The 23,009-nt window shown below is 41.5% G+C and overlaps 1 protein-coding gene across 5 annotated transcripts in view; it reads left to right on the top strand.

The window, feature by feature from the left end:
- Nucleotides 1-20,619, top strand: part of chl1b (cell adhesion molecule L1-like b) — a 68,356-nt gene extending 47,737 nt beyond the window's left edge. For 3 of the 5 annotated variants that reach the window (XM_069165497.1, XM_069165656.1, XM_069165580.1), the window contains 15 exons: nt 21-132; nt 433-599; nt 681-846; nt 955-1,079; nt 1,441-1,542; nt 1,852-2,049; nt 2,259-2,329; nt 3,151-3,373; nt 4,815-4,930; nt 5,195-5,399; nt 5,532-5,654; nt 8,606-8,785; nt 13,994-14,125; nt 15,119-15,191; nt 17,299-20,619. In XM_069165497.1, coding sequence (XP_069021598.1) covers nt 21-132; nt 433-599; nt 681-846; nt 955-1,079; nt 1,441-1,542; nt 1,852-2,049; nt 2,259-2,329; nt 3,151-3,373; nt 4,815-4,930; nt 5,195-5,399; nt 5,532-5,654; nt 8,606-8,785; nt 13,994-14,125; nt 15,119-15,191; nt 17,299-17,503 — 2,198 coding nt within the window. In that variant the 3' untranslated portion in view covers nt 17,504-20,619. Of the gene's footprint in view, nt 1-20; nt 133-432; nt 600-680; nt 847-954; nt 1,080-1,440; nt 1,543-1,851; nt 2,050-2,258; nt 2,330-3,150; nt 3,374-4,814; nt 4,931-5,194; nt 5,400-5,531; nt 5,655-8,605; nt 8,786-13,993; nt 14,126-15,118; nt 15,192-15,304; nt 15,419-17,298 lie in introns of all 5 variants that reach the window. The other 2 variants (XM_069165738.1, XM_069165820.1) reach the window with 2 other exon arrangements.
- The last annotated feature ends 2,390 nt before the right edge of the window (nt 20,620-23,009 follow it).

A 23,009-nucleotide genomic window follows, 5' to 3' on the forward strand; every position in this document is an offset into this window, starting at 1 on the left:
TTTACTGCTCATCCTTGTAGATCTGCCCCCCATGATTTTGACCAACGAGGGGGAGGATTACTCCGCCGTGGAAGGGAAGGGAGTGATGATGCACTGCAAGGTCTTCAGCTCTCCTCTTTCCACAATCACTTGGTGAGTGTACAGTTTCCTCCCAGCTGCTATACACCAGCAGAGAGCAGTAGATCTCAACTGGTCGATTTAAACAACCCACTTCTGTATCCGTGACATGTTGTTTCTTCAAAACAAGTCAAAACAATGCTCTCACTCAACTCTAATGTACTATTCAGCAACTTCTTATTTCCTCATTGTTGCTACAGTTGATTTGTTTAGACTGCAGCTGTGTTCATATTTAATTTGACCTGAGACAACTTTAGTTCAGCCTTTAATGGGTCTTTTTTTTTTTTTTTTTTTTTTCTTCTGAATGTTTTCCAGGAGCAGAGACGACTCCTCCGAATCCGTGGAAGGACCCAGGTTTACCATTCACGACAACGGGTCGCTCGAGATCTACAGCGTAGAGAAAAGCGACGCGGGACAGTACACATGTTTGGCTAAAAACACAGAGGGATCGTCTGCCGTTAACGCCATGCTTTATGTAAAAGGTGAACAGTTTTATCTGCAAGAAATGTTTGCAACAACTCACAGTCCTTGAAATGTAACTAACACTGTCCTGCCTGTGGAAGATCCCACTAGAATAGTCGTGGCCCCGGAGGACCAGCAGATCCTAATAGGTACCACAGCCCAGCTCTCATGCCTGGTAGCGTACGACAAGTCCTTCACCAATGACTTTGAGATCCTGTGGGAAAAAGATGATATGGAGATTGCCCTCAACTACACTGAAAATTCAAGGTATGATACTGACTTTTTTACAGCATTGCAGACTTAATCCCATCTGGAAAGTCATTTCACTTTTCAGTTTTCTCAATCAATATTCTGTCTCCATGTTTCTGTCAACAGATACCTTGTGGAGGATGGAATTCTTCACATCATCAATGTGAGCCACCGAGACCAAGGTGTGTACACATGTGTGGCGCAAAGTCCGGTGGACCGAGACATGGCCTCAGCCCTGCTCATGGTGTTAGGTAAGACAACATATGAGTCCTCGTTCTGCTACAGGCCAAAGGATCAGAGACCCCTGGTGCTATATTAATGTGTGACACGTTCGTGATGGGATCAAAATGTCAGGAAGCCAAAGCAGGAGCATGAAAACGCAGACCATGGCTTTATTAGGGCAGTGCCGTATCTGGCTAGCGCCCTTTCCAGATATTGTTGACATCTTACAGTCGAAAAGAAACAGTGGCAGCCAGTCCAGCGATGCAGCTCGTTCCACATCCTCTGACTCTCGGGATGATTTGATTGAACATTTGTTCCCTTGGCCTTTTCTCTCTGCAGAGATTGATGTGTGTGTGATTGTCCAAGCCATGGTGTTGTGATGATTTTCAGATGTCCCCGATGCGCCGGAGAACTTACTGCTGTCTGAACACAAGAGCAAAAGTGTGAAACTGAAATGGATCCCTGGTGACGAACACAACAGCTCAACCACAGGTATAAGGGAGCATCCATGTGTTCTGGTGTCAGCACACTCTTAAACTGCTGTGAATGGTATTAATATGACATACACATTTTAGGGCATCATTCTGCATGTAAATAGATTTGTTCGATACCATCTTGTACAATATGAATCAATTATTGATTCAGCCAAGCATGCATTATGATTAGTATCCCTGAGGAATGTACAAGCCCAGAGCAGGGTTTGAGGAGTTTTCTGCACAGCTGCTGGTTAGATAAGAAATCCTTTGGCAAGAATCGTTGCGGTGAGGGACCTGCTCCTATTGTCTTTATGCCTGTCAACAGAGTTTATTATCGAGTATGAGGAAAGCAAGTGGGAGCCAGGCAACTGGAAGGAGCTGCTCAGAGTGCCCGGGAACCACAACTCTGCCGTCCTTAAACTCCACGGCCACGTCGACTATTGCTTCCGCGTATCCGGTGTGAACGCTGTCGGGACAGGTCGTCCCAGCGAACCCACGGAGAGATACAAAACCCCCCCGGCAGGTCTGAGTTTTCCTCTTTTTAATGTTTATCGTACTTTTTGATAAGGTCCTCCCGGCCACTCGAGCTGCCAACACTGCTGCTCTGTGAACTTTAAAACACTCAGACCTGCATCATAATTGATTCTCCTCTTGTTCTCTTGTGCGGCTGTTTCACTGGAGATTTCTTGCACTAACAATGTCCACAAAATCTATATTCCTTCTATTCTACAGCCCCCGACAAGAACCCTGAAAATATCAAAATCGAAGGTCATTTGCCACATGAAATGGATATCAACTGGGAGGTAAGAGATAGAGTTTGGTCTTTTATGATTCTGTTACTGCAAATTCTGCAATATGACCACCTTTGCATGGTGAATTATTCACTTCCACTTCAGTTTTTGGCAGTCAAAGAATTTCACAAAGAGAACAGAGATGGAGTTGTATCAATGTTTCATAGGCAATTACCAATAGGAATCGAAGAAATAGATACAGCCCACTTTTCATATTTCATTCCGCAGTTCAGATCTTTAGGAAAGCCATTTTCTGAGATTACCATGATTCAGTATCTATTGAAAGCTGCTCCTTCTCTTTGATTAGAAAGAGGAAGGAAGGCTATGAAAAGGGAAATGTTCTTTTAACGCTCACAGTAATATATTCGCCTTTATTGTAGAAAGATGAATCTCTCTTTCACTTATTATCTGGTTGCCCTGTCATGGTAACGTAGCTCCTGAATCCTGGATTCATGAGCTCTCCCTCTGTTAATGATTTGCTTTTGTGGATAATAGTATCTCGTTCTATTTCTCACGGTCTGACTTATGTGAGGAATGAATCTTCTCATCTACAATGTCTCAGCAAGCCCTTTATCAAAGAAAAGCCTGGCTGCTAGACCAGGTCAATTGTTCCATTGTTTCATTAGATAGCAGTAAAAAAAAAAAAAAAAGGCTGCCAGTGTTCCAAGCACAGCTCAAAGGGCTAGCTTGTCATTTTAATCCCATGGAGGCAGTGACATTGAGCAGCGAAATACAAGAAGCATCTTATGCAACTGTGAACGTCTCAATGAAATCCTTTATGTCATCTTTCTTCCTGTTTTTTACTTTTGCTTTCTTTATCTTCCATTAATCAGCCCCTGCTACCCATCGAGCACAATGGCCCCGGCCTGGAGTACAAGGTGAGTTACAGACGACAGGATATGGAGGAGGACTGGAAGGAACACATGGTGAAGAGACACTCGTTTGTGGTGAAGAAAACTCCAACCTTCGTTCCCTACGAAATCAAGATCCAAGCCAGGAACCATCAGGGCTGGGGCCCCGAGCCCAACATAGTGACCGGCTACTCGGGAGAGGACTGTGAGTCTTGGTCTTTCTTGACAACAATTTATCTAAAGCTGCACAGCTTTAGTTGTACACAACCTACCCATGACTAAAGGCTAGTTAGTGACTAACTAGTAAACATGCGGAGCATTAAGCAGCAGAACACCCAAATATTTCCAGCACGAGTTTGTGAAGCTGAAAACAGAGATTAGAGAAGAGTGACGGTAGTAAGCATACAGCTGTATCACCATTCCCTCTTCTCTACTTGCTCTACATTTATGCTACGTTCTAGCATGACACCGGTAAGATGTTATGATCCAGAGTCTGCTGCTAAGCAAAAGCCCTTTCTCTTTGACGTACCTTCCTGTCAGCTCAATGTGTAAATAAGCAAATGGTTGCCAACTTGTAAGCCACGACCAGTGTTTCCACATCATTAGATGTTGCTAGATTCTCAATTTGCCTATTTGAGGCATCAGCATGTAACTAAACAATATCAAACTGGAAGGAAGGATACAAACGGAGAGAATTTGGTAACGTTAGCCGTAACATAACATTGTGTTATTGATCTAGTTGTAACATGTGTCCACTCCCAGATGACTGTGATATCAGTTAATGCACCTTTAAAAAAATATAACATTGTTTTACATGTAGTGTAAATTTGACAAAAGATACAGTGAACGATGCTCGTAAATGGAAAATAGAAACATTATATACAATCGATTTTTGTTTTTCTGTTGCTATTATTAGTAAAAGGACGACGCAGATGATTTTGGTGTATAAAGGTGATCACGCTGTCTGCAGAGTACTTACATGAACTTAGACAGTTTCTGGGTATTCACCTCTTCCTACCATTTAGAGCTGCCAAAGTGCAAATTAAATAGTGAAGCTCAAAGACGTGGTGTTATACAGAAAAGTTGTGATTTAATTGAATCAATTTTAATGAATTAAACTTTTGCCTCTGCGTGATTCTGGCGTTTTCAGCTGCAATATTGAAGTAGAAGTGTGAAAGAGATCATTTGCTTTGGGTTTGACTTTTAGTTTTAGGGTTGTGTACTGTGGCAACTGCAGAGAACAACAGTGTGTGCAGAAGTTTACTATATTTCCTTTGTTTAGCTTTCTTCTGGACTTGTCCCCAGGAGGTCACCTCAGGTCATGACACCTCATCATTGTCAAATGTGGTCTTAGCAATTGTAGTATTTACCCCCTTTAGCTCAATGGTTTTACCATTAGTTTTTGTGACTCTGGGTAGAAATCCCTTTCCGATAGGGGCTCCTGTAAATAGGTGATCACAAAATATAGCTAGTTGAATAGAATTTTATTCTGTAATTCTGCCTTATTTTGGCTGAAAATTTCTCATTTGGCTTTATATAAAAATCAAGCTATTTCAGAATAATTTACACTGTGCCTGCCTCAGTACTGTTTTTCCTTGTCTTAACTGCAGTTTACTATGGATTTTAATGTGTGTTTGCCTTTGCAGTTCCCTCTGCTGCGCCTGATGATATAGCTGTGGAGGTAATGAACAGCTCAGTGGTCAAGGTTAGCTGGACACGAGTACACAAGGACAAGTTACATGGACATCTGGGAGGCTACAGGGTAATACCTCAAAAAGCAGACCTTTTCTTTTAGACACAGTTTAAAAGGAATGGCCCTGACCTTGCTCATAACGTTTGCTTTTCTCACCCGTTTCTGTCTCCTACCTGGTCAGCTCAATGTTTTCCCGCTCACGCCACCACAAAAATAACCTACAATAACTCATTCAGCATTCTCTCACACATATACTGTACATATTTACGTACAAAGTTTGATGCCCTGTAGCCGCCGCTGAGGATGCCTCTATGTGTCTCTTTCCTGATGTAGATAAACTGGTGGCGTCTGCGAAGTCTGGTGGACTCAAAGAAAAGCCATGGAGACAAACACACACTGATGTTCCCTGGGGATCGGAACCACACCACGGTACCGGGACTAACACCTTTTTCAGAGTACAGCCTCCTCGTCATGACCTTCAACGGTCGGGGTAACGGCCCAGGCAGCCATCCCGTCAACTTCAAAACCCCAGAGGGAGGTAGGATTGTGGAAAAACAGCATGGAGCGTATTGATTCACAACTACTGAAGAGAAAATATAATAATAGCCAAGGAAACTGGGTTGCAGAATTTGTCTGCTTACTGTGTGTATTACCTTCTTTTCCCCTACAGTCCCTGAGAAAAATCCTGTTTTCAGGGTCACAGATGTACAGAGGCACACTGTCTCTCTGGTCTGGGCCCCGCCATTGGAGCCTAATGGGATTCTCACCGGATACCTCCTCGAATACCAGCTCAGTACGTATTCCTATGCCTCGTCCCTACACTTAATCATCTCAGATAAAATGGTGATCCCCCCGTATTGCTACAAGAAGATAGTGTTTCTTTTTCCTTTTCTTTAATAGTGTTTACATCCCTCAGTGTTTCTTTTCAGCTCCCAGCCTCTAAAGAAAAAAAATAAATTGAGTATACAAAAGCACACAGACCAAATATTTCAGTTTGGCTACAGTGACTGTATAGCTTCACTGCTTTAAATGCACAGACTCTTCCTCTGTGTTCTATTGCACTGTGGGGGTACAGACAAGTATGTGCAAGTCTTTAAGAGAGTGGTGATTGTCTAACCCATGATCCTCAGCACAGGAAGAAAAATCATTGCCCTGCTCTAATATGGCTTGGGTCATGGTGTGTGTATAGGAAACATGTCAGGGTGATGTCTGCTAGCCTGCGAGTCATGATCATGGCTCAGCTCCTGCTGACCAAGGCCACTGTGTCACAGTCTGTTAAGGTGCGGTTTTACTGACCCCATCCTGACTGCAGGGGACATCGTCAGCATAGCTCACAGTCCCAGGAGACATCATCACCGAACACATCCCCATGTGCACACACTTTTCCATCCTGAAACAAAAGTCATAACGAAGCTAATGACTAACTTCCAACAACGTCTTAGTACCGCATTTCCCGGCTAATTGAGTTTAATTTGCATCTGCACAAGAGGACCAAGCGTCACAGTATTTCAGGAGAGGACGTTTTCATTGTTCCACAGCAATTAAGCTGATGGAGTCTTTGAAGTGTGACTTTTTTTGAAGTCCCCTTGCAGGAAGTCATGCGCGAAATGTGAAGGAAAATGCAGCCAGCTGTCAGTGTATCATAAGTGACACAAGTAGATCCTCAAGCTCCAGTGCTGCTGCTTTAGGGCCACGCCCATTTTTACAGCAGCCTTTAAAAGCCTCACATCTCACAGGTTGTTAACACACTGAGGAGCACCAAGGGGTTTAAATAGTTCAGCCAACCTGCTGTGAAATAACATGTTTTCTGTGTAAAACCTTATGGTCAAAGTATCAAGTTGCCACTTTATCCATACACTAGATGTGGGGAATGCACAAGAGTAGATGTGGATATTATATATGTTTTCCTCTACCAGTGCACTTTGGAGTGGTAATGATAGTGGTTTGAAAATGTATACTCACACCAATACAAGTTTTTGTCAGTATTCGTTTAGAATCACGACATAAATTACTGAACCTAAAGGTTGGATTTGTCCTTAAGTTGCTCTAGCCATTGAGTGGGTGGCACACAGTAGTCCTACCGCCTTAAAGAGCTGTTAACCCACTCTAAAGCCCAGGGCTCAGTATGCCAGCACCAGACTGGCAGTCTGCCTGCCTCTCAGGGAAAAGTGTGTCAGAAAAGTGAAGATGAGGGCTCAATCTCTTCTCAATCTGTTCTTTCAAAATATTTGTCCTGTTTGTTTACAGCAGTTTACTGTAGAGTCGATATTGATATTAGGAAGTAAAAGATAAAGTATGTCTGCGGGATATTTAATATCGATATGTCGACTGAAATGAGGTATCAAACGTGTTTATATGTAACTGAGGCAGAACATTTTACTGTATAATGATAACTTTATTGTCTAAAATGACTCGCATTGAAACAGTGAACTGGGAATGTAATCATTTTAAATAAGTGCAATTAAAAATAACAGAAAAAGTACAATTTAATAATTAACCGAACTTCTGTTGCTGCATGATGAAAGTGAGAAAAAGCTTTCATATAGGACAATAAATATCAGTGACTGGCCAATATTCGCCAACTGACTATGATTGGTCAGACTCTAGTTTACTGTATACACAATTAAAAGACATGTTGCATCATCCTTTGCTGTGTGGCATAGTAGCTACATTTACTCAGTTTAAAATGAAACATTGAAGAATATATAATGTATTGACTTTATTAGCATTTGTGAGTTGAATCAGATTAATCTACTCACATTTTGGATCATTTAAGATGGTTGTAGTGAGGTTTGCGGTGAAATATCGGCACGAGTGGGAGTTAAAAATGACCTTGGCTTCAATTCGCTCTGTTTTTCTCCCATTTGAGCTAAACTTACGCTTGCTGTCAGGTCTGAGTGTTGGAGAGTCTCGGTATCTTTCATACTACACAAGGCCAAGCGTGTTTGGCCCACTGGGCTGAAGACTATTTGGAAATATTGTTGCTGCAGTCAGTAAAACAGCCTTCAGCCAGTTCACTCCATAAGATCGTGTGCACCAACTGTCAGGGCCCGAGTGTTTCTGGGAAAGTGAGAAAGTAACGTTTCCACAGGGTAGAAACATGATGCTTGTGGCCTCTTTTCTAAACCAGCCTGGATTGCATAATTTACCAAAACTGTAATGTTTTTGTCCCTAGAAGCAAAACAAAACAAAAAATCATGATGACTGATAACAGTGGGTGGTGTCCAGGCAAAGAGGGAAGCAGACCAATACATTCTTGTCATTGTTTCTGTTGCCTCCTACCGGAGAGACGTAGCACCTCTTTCACAGCAAAGGTCACCTCAACACCTGCTGTGTTTGTTTTTCTTACAAAGAACATAAATGCCACCGCCCTACCTACTGGGCTGCTTTACGTTGCGAAAAATGTGATCCCATCACAATGTGGACAAAGTGCAGACACCAAAAAAACAAATACATTTGAGTTGTAAATTGTGCAGGGCATCTTCTGCTTGTTTGTTAAACACAAAAATGTGTTTAAAGGGACATTAAGCCTGACCCGCTCAAAAAAGCAAATGACTTGTTTTTTTTCTGAAATGTCTTTTGAGCCAAGTACAGAAGTCAGACAGTCAGTAGAAATAATTCTAATCAACTTAATCAAGTTTATATATGTGGGGTATCAGTACAAAAGTGCATACCATTTATAGAAATTAGCTCTAATCTAAAACATGAACATTAACGATTTTTTGTTGCTATTTTTATATCTAGTCAATGAAACTGAGGAAATGGGGCCACTGCAGACAGTAGACATCAGCAACCCTGACACCACCAAGTGGATCCTGCGCGACTTGGAACCTGTGAGCAAATACAAGTTCTACCTGCGTTCCTGCACCATGGTGGGCTGCGGGCCTGTTGTCAGCGAGGAGAGCACCACCACCCCCGAAACAAGTGAGTGGCGGAAGGTCCAGGAAGCCAGTTGACCAGGCTTGTGTATGTCTGGATAATGTGCGGGTGTGTGGGCAGGTGAGTGTGTCTCTTTCTGAGGGGGGACATAAGATCACAGGCGAGCTCCGAAGAGCAGAATTGGCTCGGCCAAACTGAGGCTGAGGCAAAGCAGGTGACGAAAGCATTTCCCTATTTCAAAATGGTATTGAACGAGCACAATATGATGTATGCCAGAGCAGCCAAGCTTTTCATATCTCCATGTAAGTTATATTTTTGGATAAACAATTTCATATGTGCTGCAGTGGAGGTTTTCATTTGTCACTGTCATGAGAGAGCAAGTGCTTATTGATTGGACGGAGAGCTCGAGCTATGAAACGATCAGCTTCAGAAAGAAAATTACTTTGAGCAGGAGGGAAACTGAAGGTTTTCATACTGAATTGTGTGATCATGAAAGAGTTGGTGGTTAAGTAATCAAAATGAGCCGGCTCGTAGTATGTAATCTTGTCCATCCAATTACAAATATGTTTTTTTGAGGACTGCATGCCATACTTCAGCTGGCTCAAACTCAAGCCGAGCTGGTGTGATGGGGGGCGTGCTGTTGCGTGGCGTGTGAGCGATTGGACGGGAAATGAAACAGGAAACTGTATGCGGATTCCCCTCAGACTCAGTAAATGGACTGCAGAAGCAGATACTGTCAGCATAAATTATAATATAAATACATCTTAAAAGAGTTTGTATGCCATCCATGCTTCCTTATGTCAAATCTATACACAAAACTTTATGTTGAAATACACTGCAGCTGCTAAATATGCAGGTGATTACTTGGTGTTTACTGGAGGAATCCTTACAATCAGAGAAAGAAGGCTAATGGGCTCTCAGGGGCTGTTTATTTGCATGCTGAAATACCAGGAAAAATGATTGCAGGGAGAACGACTCATTTTTTATGTACTGAGTTGCGATTTTGTAAAGCTATTACATGTGTGTGCGTTCGAGAGTCTCAAGATTTTGAGCACGAAAGCTATTTGTAGTAACTCCACTATCACCATGTGCATATATGTCAGTGCTGTTTCTTCCAATGGTACTCTGCTTGCTTTTTCACGTGCCACTAAAAAGCACTTTGCTTTGAGAATTAGCTTTAATCATACGGTGTGTATAATAAGTGTGTGTGTGTCAATACGTACGTCTGCTTAGCCTTGCGATACTTCTCCCCTCTGTCTTTTTCCTTTCCTTTTATTTTTTTCCCCCCCTGCAGCTTCCAATTTGGCTTTCACCGTTGGCCTGAGTATGTAGATCTGTGCTTATGCAGCAACTGTGGCATGTCATATTAACACAGACGCTGTCAACCTGCTGAGAAATACTGCAACTGATGACATGATCACAATGTTTTTGTCATTATAAATGTCAAAATTGGGTTTATGTTGGTATGATATGCTCAACAGTCATAAGCATTGTTTTAGATAGCGGCTGCATGCTTTAGATGTAAAACTGTCGATAGGTGTGGCTGCAATAGGCCTGAACAAATCATCAGGAGTATCAACCAGTTCGGCTTTTGATTTGTCCTCTGCAGATTGTAGCAGCCCAAACACTTGGCTCCTCTTCACATAATTGACCTTGTCTGCTGTTTGCCCTTGCCATCAGCAGAGAGCACTCTGATGCCTCCTTTCATTAGAAACATGTCAACTTCTTCTCAGATAAAGTTTGTGGCTTCCACTCGAATAGCAATGGTAATGAGTAACCCAATTATAAATTCATATTAATCTTGGCTCATTAGTGACCGTAAACGAATATTGACTTTTATCCTAGCAACGGCAGGCTCAGTGCAACACGTCTAACTCAAGCTGAGATAACAAATGATGCTTTAGGAGCCAAACCCAAGATGAGCATCAGACCCACCACTCCTTTTAATGAAGCACAAAAATAGAATGAATTTGCTTTTAAGTCAAATTAAAAACCCACATCTCACCTTGTGAGTAAACCGATGCAAAATGTAGTTTTCAAATTGTAGATCGGGTTTCACTGTGGACATGTTGTCACTAATCCTAGAAATTAGCTGAAACTAGCATGTGTGCTAACAGTAGAAAGTATCCCCTACCACTTCCCCCTTCTGAGCTCTTATCCCAATTGATAACCACAAGGTCTGTGTTTCTTTTCAGGCAAGTCAGCCTTCCCCCCCACCTCCAAGCATGCCAAAGTCCCCAGTGACCAAACCCACTCGTTCCTCCATAGGTAGAGCTGCAGCACATACTGACACGACAAGCATCCAACCACAGACTGAATCCAAACCTGTGAAATTAATACAGGGAGATATGGAAACAAATACATGTCTTATCTGAATATTTTGGTGCGATAACTGCTGGACTTGTTTGGTTGGCTGCTGGATCAAATTGATAACACCAATACAGTACCACTTCATCAGGTATTTTTATCTGAGAGTTTATATTGCCTCCAGTATCAGAGAGAGAGATGGAATGTAAGGTAACAGCTGTATTTTACTGTTTCCTGGGTTTCATTTCCGTGCTGCACCGCAGGGAAATCTAGAACACTGGATCCATATCCTGATCCGACTGTGGCTGAGTGCAGTCACTTGAACAGGACAAATATGTCTAATTGTTAGTGATTGATTTGTCGGGTCCCGGTCCCCACTGTACACGGCAGTGTATTGACCCAACGGTCACCTGACATTTCCATGTAATCTTCAAGTGGGTAAACAGTAACACGGCTCTGGGACAGGAAGTTGTCCCGGGGCAACATCTGAGCTGAGAGAAAAGAGCGAGGAGAAACGTCCTCCTGGGCCACGCCGGGGGAGGCGTGAGCTCATACTGGGAAGGTGATATTTACAGGACACTGAGATAAGTGCATAAGTGTAAAGCTGTTGAAAGCTCCTGTATCAGAATATTTTCTGTCCTCTCCTCATAAAAAAAAATCCTCCTGACTTTGAAGGGGCGTCTTCCAGGGCACCAGCTCCCTGCTGCGTGAGCAGCTGCTTTCTGCAGCATTTAATAGCAAGCTGAGGAGCGCAGTGACAAAACACGGCGGCCAGCCTCGGGATATTTTTAGTTCGGGAGCCCTTGTCAGTCGAAGTCATCACGCAGTTCCGATGACTAGAATTACCATAGTTGCAGACTAATCCATCAACATTAGTGAGAGAGTGTCATTTGCAGTGGTTAGGGTGGACGGCGCAGACGCAGGTGTCCTTGTCAACTGAATTATCACCTGAGCAAATAATGCACCTGAGCTGGAGACGCAGCTGAAGATTTGCATGTTTGCCGTGGTGAAATGAAGTGGATTGTGCTTTGTTGACCAACTTAGACAGCTGCTGTCAAAGCACACGTTTCCCATACTGATGATGCATATCAGTCACGACATTAGCAGCTTTTTTCCTTCCCCTGTTTGAGTGTCAGGATCAACCACTCAATGCGTACGTCTGCGGTAGATGTAGCTCTGAACACATAAGGTTTGTTATTGCTTTCAAAACAAAACACCATCAAAAAACATGATTAATGAAGCCCACTGATAAGTATAACCAGGACCTGCATAGTTACCATTGACAACTTTGTCTTCTCTGTGTTGTCTGATTGTTGTAAATCACGTATTGTTATTCTTACAATTATTCAATGAGTTGAGTTTAGATGAACAGAAACAATTCAAATTAATCACTTGATAATTTGTCATTGAATTATAAATTTAAAAAAATTTACGGTCCAGTTTAACAACTCTAAAGTTCTGTTGTTTTTCCACCATTTGAGCATATTTGGGTTTTTTGACTCAGACTATGGGCCCTGGGAAATGCTGCACGTAGTTGCTGCTGTATAAAACGTCTTTGAATTAGGCTGTTTGAGTGAAAATATTCTATTTCTAGAGTGACGATGTGCGGAAGACATTTAGATCATCATGTAGGGAGAATAAAAACAAATACAAAACGATAAAATGAACCTAGAATCAGAATGTTTTGTTGCTCGTGAAGTGTTATACAGGTAAAGTTTCTATATATCAGTAGCTTAACAGACAATTTCTAAATAAGTGTAGGTGTGCGAAATGTCTATCACCCAAAAGTCTTCATGTTAAATCTCCGTTAAGGTCCCAGTAGATGTTCATTTAACTTTGCAGGCATCACCTGTGGTACAATTTCCATATCCACATTAGTCTTGTCATGTGTGCTGTAGTGAGAGTGACCCGCTGTCCCTCTCTGTCAGACGTAATTGATGCCTCCTTACAACAGTGTTAGGAACAACCAGGCTCACCTCTTCCACAGAAAGTGACGCGCAGCATCCTTCATGGCATAATGACAACACTCCTAAACACTTTCATCTGCTTTGTCCTTTACTAACAACCCTTTCGCCATTTCTCTCCTTTCCCTCATCTCTTCTCTTTTCCCTGGCAGTACCGGCCCTGTTGAAAGTTAGCTCAGCTGTTAGCGACAGCTTCGCAAATATCAGCTGGGTATCTGGAGGAGAGCACACACAGTTTTATATTGTATATATCAACAACCGTAAGATCATGGCCTTTTTTTTTTTTTTTGGGGGGGGGGGGGTGTTAGAGTAGAGTAGAGCAGTAGGTGAAAGACATCTACCATCTGTAACCGTGTGTGTTATGTATTTTCAATCGTTTTCTACATTAGACAAAGCCAGCTGTGTGCATTCATGTGTTCTGACACCTTCCTGATCATTCAACCCTCTGCACAGGTGAGGGTCACTGAAAGATATCAGAGGCCTTAAACTCCTCTCAGACTTTCCACATCATTGACGGGCTCGAACCTGAGACAGGGTACACTGTGCGCCTTATTCCGAACAGATGGATTGATAATTCTCGTATATTTGAAGATGTTATCACGACCGTGTCCACAGGTGAGGAGGGAAACCAAAGTAACTCAAAGAAAAACAAAAAGAAGGGGGGACAAAAATAGCAGAACTAATTGACCTCCCACCGTGTCCTTGAGCAGTGACTCAAGCCGCGGCATGTGGTCCTTCACGGTGTCACTAGGATTTAATTTAGCTCACTAAGAGGAATTACATTTGTACAGCGTTCCTTACTTGATTAATTAGACAAGCAGGATTAGCTGTTTAATATTAATATTGGATCGTCTCCATCAGCAGCGGGCCCTGCCACCTTCTGCCTTTGCATCAGATAGGCTTTGTCGATGTAAACATTCAATCAAGTGTCCTCATGAAAAGGCCAAGGCGAGTCAAAGTCACTGGGTATTGTTGTCCTCAGGTCAGGCCAGCATCCACGGAGGAATATCCACCAAGGGCTGGTTTATCGGCCTGATGTGTGCCATCGCTCTCCTCACACTTATTGTGTTGATCGCTTGCTTTGTCAACAGAAATAAAGGAGGAAAGTATTCCGGTAAGTGCTCACTGACAAGTGCACGCACACACACACACACACACACACACACACACACACACACACACACACACACACATCACCTTGCTTGAATACTAATTGATTTTTGGAGCACCATTATGTTTCTAAATCGCCGTTTGTTGCTATGAAAGAAATGATCAATCATCCCTGAAGCCATCACAAGAATACTTAAGAGAGTTTTTTTTTTTTTTTTTTTTTTTTTTTTACCCGGGCTTGAAAATTCATTTTGATGCAAATTTGTACATGAAACAGGCAGCTGTATTGATAGGAAAATGAGCAGTTCTACTGTATGTCCAGTATTTGAACTTTGCATGGATATGAGAGGGAGCTTTTTCCAGCAAGAAGCAATCTAAACAAAGCGCAGCCCACAGCCAGAGAAAATGCAAAATGCTTCACGAGGTGGCCGCGCAGGGAATAATGACATCAGCTTGGCGGTATCTCAATGTTATTCCTGCTATTGGGGACGTGAGAGTCCTTGTCGGCTTTATTATTCACAGCTAATGGCCATCAGGTTGTCGTCTGGGCAGCGATCGCTTCGCTCGTCAGCAGAAAAAAAGAGCGCGATGCAGCTCTGTCCTTTTGTTTCCTCATTAAGTTCTCGTTATCGCCCGTAGTTCCAACAACCTCGTCTTTCATTTACCCGAGCCGTGTCTGTTTTTTTTTTTTCTGTTCAACCACATATAGGACTATGCAGTTGAGGTGATACAGAATTTACAATTTGTTTTAAATATAGACAAATATAACAATTAGATACAAACACGAGGGAAAACTTGACAAATATAAAATGTAACATTTATTTGAATTTATGCATTCTTTTCAAAAGGCTCGCATTCATCTTTGTTTCATTTAGTAAGTGCAGGGAATCAGAGGCAGACTCTCAAACTTATTCACACAGTGTCAACAGTCTGGAATCTTCGTCGGCAGTCGTCTCTTGAGGAAATCACTGATATCTTCTTTTCCTTTTGCGAGCAGTAAAAGAAAAAGAAGACCTCCACCCAGACGTAGAGTCCCAGGGCATGAATGACGACACATTTTGCGAATACAGGTAAGCGTCACCCTCCGAGCACTATTTCACCACCTCACTGCAATTCATGCGCAACGGTGTGAATTTCTCCTTTTCCAAGGGTCTTTTTTTTTTCCCCCATCTTCTTCTCCCAGTAATTTTCTTTGCATTTCTCCTCTCGCTGAAAAGACAACACAGCACGCGCGAGGTTCACGCGGAGCCTCACACTTCCTCTGCAGAAGACATTTGATGGACTGAGTAACTGGAAAGTATGTGATAAACAGCGGTGGTATCACCGAGCTGTTTACACATCAGTGTTGTCAGAGTAGTAGCATCCCTTAATAGGAGGTGGTGCTCTTAGATACGGTGGTTGTGTTGTTGTGAAAGGCATTGCATCATAAAGGGAGCCACAGCAACGCTCAGATGTTGCCATTTTTTCGGTCAGGATGGAGCTGCGGGCCGGCTGCCCGGCACATGGCGAGAGGCTAAAACCAATCAGTGTAATTGAAAGCGGCTCACCTACAGGGCAGTAATATCTGGGCACGTTTCATTAATCCTTTAGTGGTCCAATTCATTACAGTCTACCGCAGTGTGAGCCCCAGTGTAATTCTCCAATCAGTGGGTCTGCACAGCACAACAAATGCTGATGTGATGAAGTCAAAAGTGGCTCAGTGTGAGAACATTTATACTTTGTCACGTTCACCTCAGGAGCCGGTTGCCCCAGCGTATACTATAAATGTGTCACTAAAGTTTTGCTTACCAAAACTAGTGATTTGCTATGCTCGGTTGCAGCATCACCAGCGTAACTCCAGCATGGCAACATCATTTCCAAATCTGAAAACTTAAGCAGAACAAGTTCAACATTTTGGGGAGTATGCTAATATCCTTTTAGCAAGGATTTAGATGAGAAGGTTATGACCCTTCTCATGTCTGCATGGGAAATTTGAAACTACCAGCAGCAGCAGATTAGTTTAGCACACAGTCCAGCTACAGGCTGAAGCGGGTACTATCTTTCAGCTGGATTCTGGGCTGGATGCCTCCCATCCTTACTTCAACCACAAGACCGCTGTAAGTCACTGCTCGGTGTGCAAAACACAAGTAACGCTCTCTAAAAACATTCAAAAGCACTTTAAAAGGATTTTAAGAACGTTACCACAAAACATTTGTTTAATGTTTTCAAGCACGGTATTATACGCTATATAAAGCAATAACATTATGTGGACATTAAGAGTTCGGACATAATGTTCTGACAATATTATGAACAGCATTTTAAGTATATTAACACTAAAATGTTTTAAGAGAATGTTTATCTTGCCTTTAGGATAAACCGACTGGGGAGAAAGAAAAAAAAAAAAAAGTCTCCTGGAAAGCAGAACATTAAATAACATTCTCGGAACGGTTATATGGGAGGATCTAGTTTGTTCATTTCGCTGGTAGATGTATTTTGTTTGGCTTTGGACAAAGCCAAGATACAGTAGCTGTTTAACCCTGTTTCCTGACTTTGTTTTGAGCTAAACTAACATGCTGCCGGTGATAAGCAATCTAATATTAGCTTTGTCAGTTGGTCCACTTAGCTGGTGAACAGTTACACCCGGCAGTTAGTTGGAGAAAATGTTTCGTAGCAATGTATCTCCACATCAGTTTTGTGTGGTGCAACCCTTTAAATTTAGTGGCGTGTCAATCACCACAACCCTCCAATTCCGCAAAGTTTGAATTTGTGCACAGCTGGCTGGTGCAACCCACTCCCGAATGACTGGTGGTTCATTTCAAAAGCTCTCTTATCACCGGGAATCACGTAACAACATTACATAGTCCATTGTATGTAATAGTCTCGCAGTTAAAATGCATCACAGGACCACAGCATGTGCACCAGTTCAATGTCTCCCTCAATGTGTCGTTTGTCTTCCAGCTGTCCCTTTGTCAAATGCATCGACGCACGTACACTCCAACTATTAATTTTGTCTCAACATGTGCATCTGTGTGATTATTTCCCATTGGTTAGCCAGAGGTAAAAGCCGATGTCAGTCACAGACCCTCTCTGCAGAAGCAGTGATAGCTCCAGCTTGCACCCCCGTCCTCTCCAGTAAGCCACAGAGTGAAGCCATGGGTGAAATGAGGTGATTCTAAATCCACTGCGCCTCTCTCACAGCGACAACGACGAGAAGCCGCTGAAGGGCAGCCAACACTCGCTGAGCAGGGAGATCAAAGCGGGGGACAGTGGGGACAGCCTGGTGGACTACGGTGAGGAGGACGCTCAGTTCAACGAAGACGGCTCCTTTATCGGCGAGTACGCGGGGCGAAAGGAGAAGAGGGTGTCCTCTGAGATCAAAGCCATCGTTCAGACCCCGGCATGAGGAGCGGCATCCATCCCACCCCGGACACCGTTTTCATTAAACCTGCTGGGAAGAACAAATGAAAAAGGAAACAGACATTATCCATACTGAGCACAAGCTGTGTCAAACGTAATGCGTCGTTGCCAACTGCACACTGCCATTTTCATTTTATAAAGCTCTGTTTTGTCAAGTTGCAACACAATGACCATTACTAAATACTGTGTATATATAGTGTATATTCTATGTGCGGAGTGTCTTTGTTTTTTTTTTTTATAATTATTATTACACAAAAACTTAGATGGCTTGGATTTTATTCGTATTTTTTATTTCCACTACTTCAACTGCAGTACTATTTGTACGAATGTTAAAAACAATTCTGTCCCCATTCCATGTCATCACATTGAGCTTTGCCACTGACGTCAACTTGTAGCTGGCCGCTGATAAGTGGGGATATCAGGTTGATATTTTTCAATTGGAGCAAATATTACTGACCTTTTATATTTGAAATGGATTGAATATGATGTAAGATGTGTATAAACGTTTGCTTATTAACTTATTTTTTTCCAGTGGTTTTATACCTGACAAAATAACAAGGAAATTCACGTATCATTGCATATCATAAAGCTTGATTATTGAGTCATAAATCTTCCTGTGATTTTAGAAGGAAATATTATTCAGTTACTCGGTTTTGTTCATGAGCACATCCATTAGAAAAGGTAAATCACAAGCATCAGTCTTTATTTATTGTAACATCACAATACAGATCACTGCAGCACCAATACAAACAAAAAAAAAAGGTGATCTATTACAGGTTAATATTTACCAGACCAATAAATCAATAATTTCAAAACATCAAAATGTATAAAACATTCTAATTTAAAACCAGTACAATTACTGGTGAATCCAGTTTATTATTATTTTACAATATGTTATAATGATAGTAGTTGCTAATAGTTGGTATTTTTGAAGATGGTTTTGGCAAGTAATCACATAATATTGAAATGATAGTTTGAAATTTAGGCCAAAAGTTAAATGAAGCAATCAATACCACTCTCATATCTGTTTGCTAAAAAAAATGAAGGTGCAGCTAGTTATCTTGGCTCCAATTTAAAGACTGAAAATGGGAAACAGCTAGGTTGGCTCTGTCTAAAGTTAAATACACAAAAAAATACACAAATGGGATTGAATGAAAATTAGTGAGGGTCAGACTTGCTGTTTCCCTCTTTCCCCAATTAAGCTAAGGTAATCGGCTGCTCGCGGGAGCTTCATGTTTAGTGTGCAGACACAAACCCAGTATTGATCTGCTCTTAAAATTTCTGGCACAAAAATGGTATATAATTCACCTATTTCCCAAAATGTTGAGCTGTTTTTTTAAACAGTAATTCTAATCCAGTTTTTTCTGAATCGCTAAAACACTAAACCGCATTCTCTGAACCAAATACTCAATAGCGTGAACCCATTTATTGAATCGCAAACTCTTTTGGATAAACCATAAACTGTTTTCACTGATTTAGACACAGTTAGCAGATCTCATTGACTCTTTTTTGCAAAAGTCTGAACACATTCTCACTCGCTAAAACACAGTTTTCACTATGACACACTTGTGGTGCATCATGGTGACCACAAGTAGCAACAGTTCAACAATTAAAACACAAGTGCCAGTGCTTGAACACTGACTCAAAATTGAAGAAGAACTGGAGCGGGGAAAGAAAGACATTTCATGCAAGCCAACATCAACAGATTGTCTGTGTCCACCAAAATCCAGAGATTCAGAGAAGAAAAATGTCTTGTCATTAAACGTTTACATAACTACTGTATACAGATGTTTCAGTGCATCACTTTGCCAATATACAGCAAAGGGGGTAAAGTCCATCACTCTTGGTATGGCACTATATGTCGATTTTTGTTACTGCATGTTCCCTTTTCGTAGAATTGAAAAATTGCCATGTGAGGTTGGAAGGACACCTGTGTTCTCCCAACAGTAAAAAAAAAAAAAAAACCTCATAGTTGACATGGTCCTTCAAAACAACACCATTAGACTGCGTGAGAAACAGCAGTTACAGTATTGAAAATTTGGAGGGAATCAACAGTCAGCCTTGGCTTCATTTACCGTGTCCTCAAACTGAACATTTTTCAAATTTACATTTTGTCTTTGTCCTTTACACTACTTAATTTTATTCTGTACGAAAATGAAATTATGAAATGTTTTCTCTTTTTTTTCCAAAATGCATTCACTATATTGTAAACCATTTATAAAAAAAAATTCTGGAGCTGCATGCCCTGAACATTGTGTTTTATATTTTTGGACGCAGTGTGTATTGCTCAGTACTGTTTTAATTCCGACGGGCTTGAAACATGATCTGACGACATAGTTTGGTTTTGAGCACAGATGAAACTGTTTGCAGGTGAATGTCTTGATTTTGTGAGAAGAGTTAGAGGTTTTTGTGAATGTAGTTTGAAAATTAGGGTTTGTCCTTACAGTTTTGAGAAACGGGTGGAAGGTCTCAAGAAATGTGTCTTCGCGATTGTGAAAAACTGTAAATAATATTGAATTTCTAAAATGTTTAAGGACTTGCACATACACAATACTCGTTGGAAATTCTTTATTAGGAATAACTCCTTGGGATGTACTACCTCGTTTCCAAGTGGACCCTTAAAAAATTAAAGCAGGACATTCCAATTTTTGTATGAGTCTAAAAGCACATGATCCGACATTTCCCCAATGCAGGTAAATAATTACATGTAATATAAAAAAAAAAAAAATCCTGGTTCTCTCAAGAAAAGCAAACTGAGACTACCCGCAATGACATCAATATGACCTCGTCAGGGTTATTTTCTCAAACAAAATCTGATCACCTGTGACACCCTTTTTTGAATCTGATCATTTGTAATCTGTTTGCATGATATTGGACATCCACCACCGAAGTGCTGTAGTGAAGTGTTACATGAGTCTTAACAAGCCTTACTTTCAGTATACTGCCATTCACAACACAATCATCACATTGTTGAGCATTAATATTAGCAACATGATCATAACAATTGCAATGTTTTGTAAGAATTCAGCCATTGCATGTTACAAATGTTAATTGTATTTTTTTTTTGTTTTGGATGTCATTAAATTGCTTTACTTTCCTACATCCTGTTAATAGTCTGACTGTGTGTCTGGCCACAGCCATCACTGACAATAGATTATTAATGTCCTCCAGTGCTGTTTTGTATGACCTGACTGAATAAATCTCTGCCTTTACCTCCAGTCACCAGTAAAATATGAGTTGAGAGAAAGCAGTACCTGGTGAAACGTCCTCATTCACTCTGAATAAAATGGAAAATGTTTGACAAATTGCTCCCATTTGCCGTATCACTTTAACAAATGTCGCGCCAGGGTCAAGTCTCCGTCCGAGTTGAACGTCTGCTTTGATTACTTTGGCTTTGGGGGAGAATTGCAAGAAATCAAAGTGGTGGGCTCAGCCTGGCCCCGGATCAAGGAGCGAGAGCTGTAATCATGTCTGATCGTTGATGGTAGGGAGCGCAGAGCATCAGCGTGAGGGTTCTCACTGCGTGGGTCACATCTGCCTCCAATACTCTCTCATCACTCAGCCAGGTTTGCCTTAGATGCGGCACTGAGAGGCTTCGGCTCTCACATTGATGACCTTCAGGTGTTGATAATGGACCCTCTGGTAGCCACAACAAAGGTCCTCAGCTCTCTGGCAACAACGTAAACAGCTGGAGGTGTTTTGTCTGCATGCAATCAGTGTTGGTGAATATACATAGCTTTAATTGTGCAACATAATAATTATAGCTCTGTGCAGAGAAACTGGATTGCAACAAACGTAGGGAACAAATGTTGGGACCATTAAAGCCTCAGAAAAAAAAAAATACAAAATTAGTTGAAAATTAAAGGATTTATTAAGGGATGCCCATATGGCGATATGACAGTTACTGTTTTTTCTGAATAATTGTTTTGTGCGGTCCATTATGTCCGTGAAGTGCACACTTCTAAGCACAACTTGAGGTAGTGGACAACCTCCAAAATGTATTTACTGCATTCAACTGTCTTTAGTTGCCATTTTCTTATGATGGGGAAGTGACCAATACGTCATTGAATTTAAGTGGACATTGACTACAATGGGTCTGATTCCAACAGAGGGCGCATTGATGCAGTCAGGGCCGCTGTACGCTAAAGCAATACGAGAAGGAATAACATCTGCACAGAATCGATTTTATGTACGTCTGTTTTAACTGCCGAGTTATCGTTTTTCTTTTCTGAGCTCACTTTTGCAGCATCTGAAAACATGAATGAGGATTATGATAGTGGGTTACTCGCAACACTGGTGTCATACAGCCACGGCTGTTCCTCAAACAAAATGATGAGGTGATCCTCTTTTTGTTCAGATCAAAACTTATTGTGATCCGCTGACAGTTTGCAACTGTGACTTTTCTACAAGCTGACTGGCTGTAGATAGGAGTGACATACCTTACACTGTAAGACTGCTCACTGGCGACTTGATGAACTGAACTGCAGGTGACAGCGTCAGCCGGCTTCAGTCCAGCTGAGACGGACCGGTTCATACAACTGTAAACTTTTCCCTGCAACAGTTTTGTCTCATCGCAAATCTTTGACCTGAACTGGGCTTAATGGTGAATATTAAATTATGATGATTGTAAAACAGTCTGCCTTGAGTCTATATATAACATAATACAGTGACTGATGTCGTAGTGCATATCAGATGTATAAAAGTTGATACAGCATCTGAGTGATTTGTTTTATCCGAGTCGTCTTTTCATTGTAACCAGAGATTGACATATAAAGCTGTAAAACAAAAAAAGCTCAATATTCTTTATAGGGATTTTTTTTTTTTAAACAAGGCTAACAAATAACCTGTTGTAGAGCATCTGTCATTTCTACTAAATTGATGTACAACCCTGTTTCCAAAAAGTTGGAACGCTGTGTAAAATGTAAATGAATTCCTTGCATTAATGTAATGTTATGCTGGCAACAACAACTGAAGACTGGAAAAGTTGTGATACTAAAATAAACCCCTCATTGAACATCTCACAACTAATTAGGTGAATTGGTAACAGGTGAGTAATGTGAAAAAGAGCATCCCAGAGAGGCGGAGTGTCTGAATGGTGAAGATGGGGAAAAGACTGCTTGAGCCACTTTTATTCCAAAAATGTCGGACTTCAAACACAATTCTGTTGTGGAAATCATAGTCTAGCCTCAGAAACATTTTTGAAAACCATCATCCGTCAACACAGTTCATAACTACATCCACACATGCGGGTTAAAACTCTGCCACGCAAAGAAGAAACCATATATAAACATGATCCAGATACGCAGTCGCCTTAACTGGGCCCGCTCTCATTTAAGATGGGCTGAGGCGAAGTGGAAAATTGTCCTGTGGTCTGACAAATCATAATTTGAGGTTCTTTTTTGGAACTCGTGGACGCTGCATCCACCGTGCTAAAGAGGAGAGGGACCATCCAGCTTCTTAATAGTGTACAGTTGAAAAGCCAGCATCCGTGA

Source organism: Embiotoca jacksoni, unplaced genomic scaffold, assembly GCF_022577435.1.
Source record: "Embiotoca jacksoni isolate LCO1_2020_lvr unplaced genomic scaffold, fEmbJac1.0.p SCAF_1, whole genome shotgun sequence".
NCBI classification, from domain to species: domain Eukaryota; kingdom Metazoa; phylum Chordata; class Actinopteri; family Embiotocidae; genus Embiotoca; species Embiotoca jacksoni.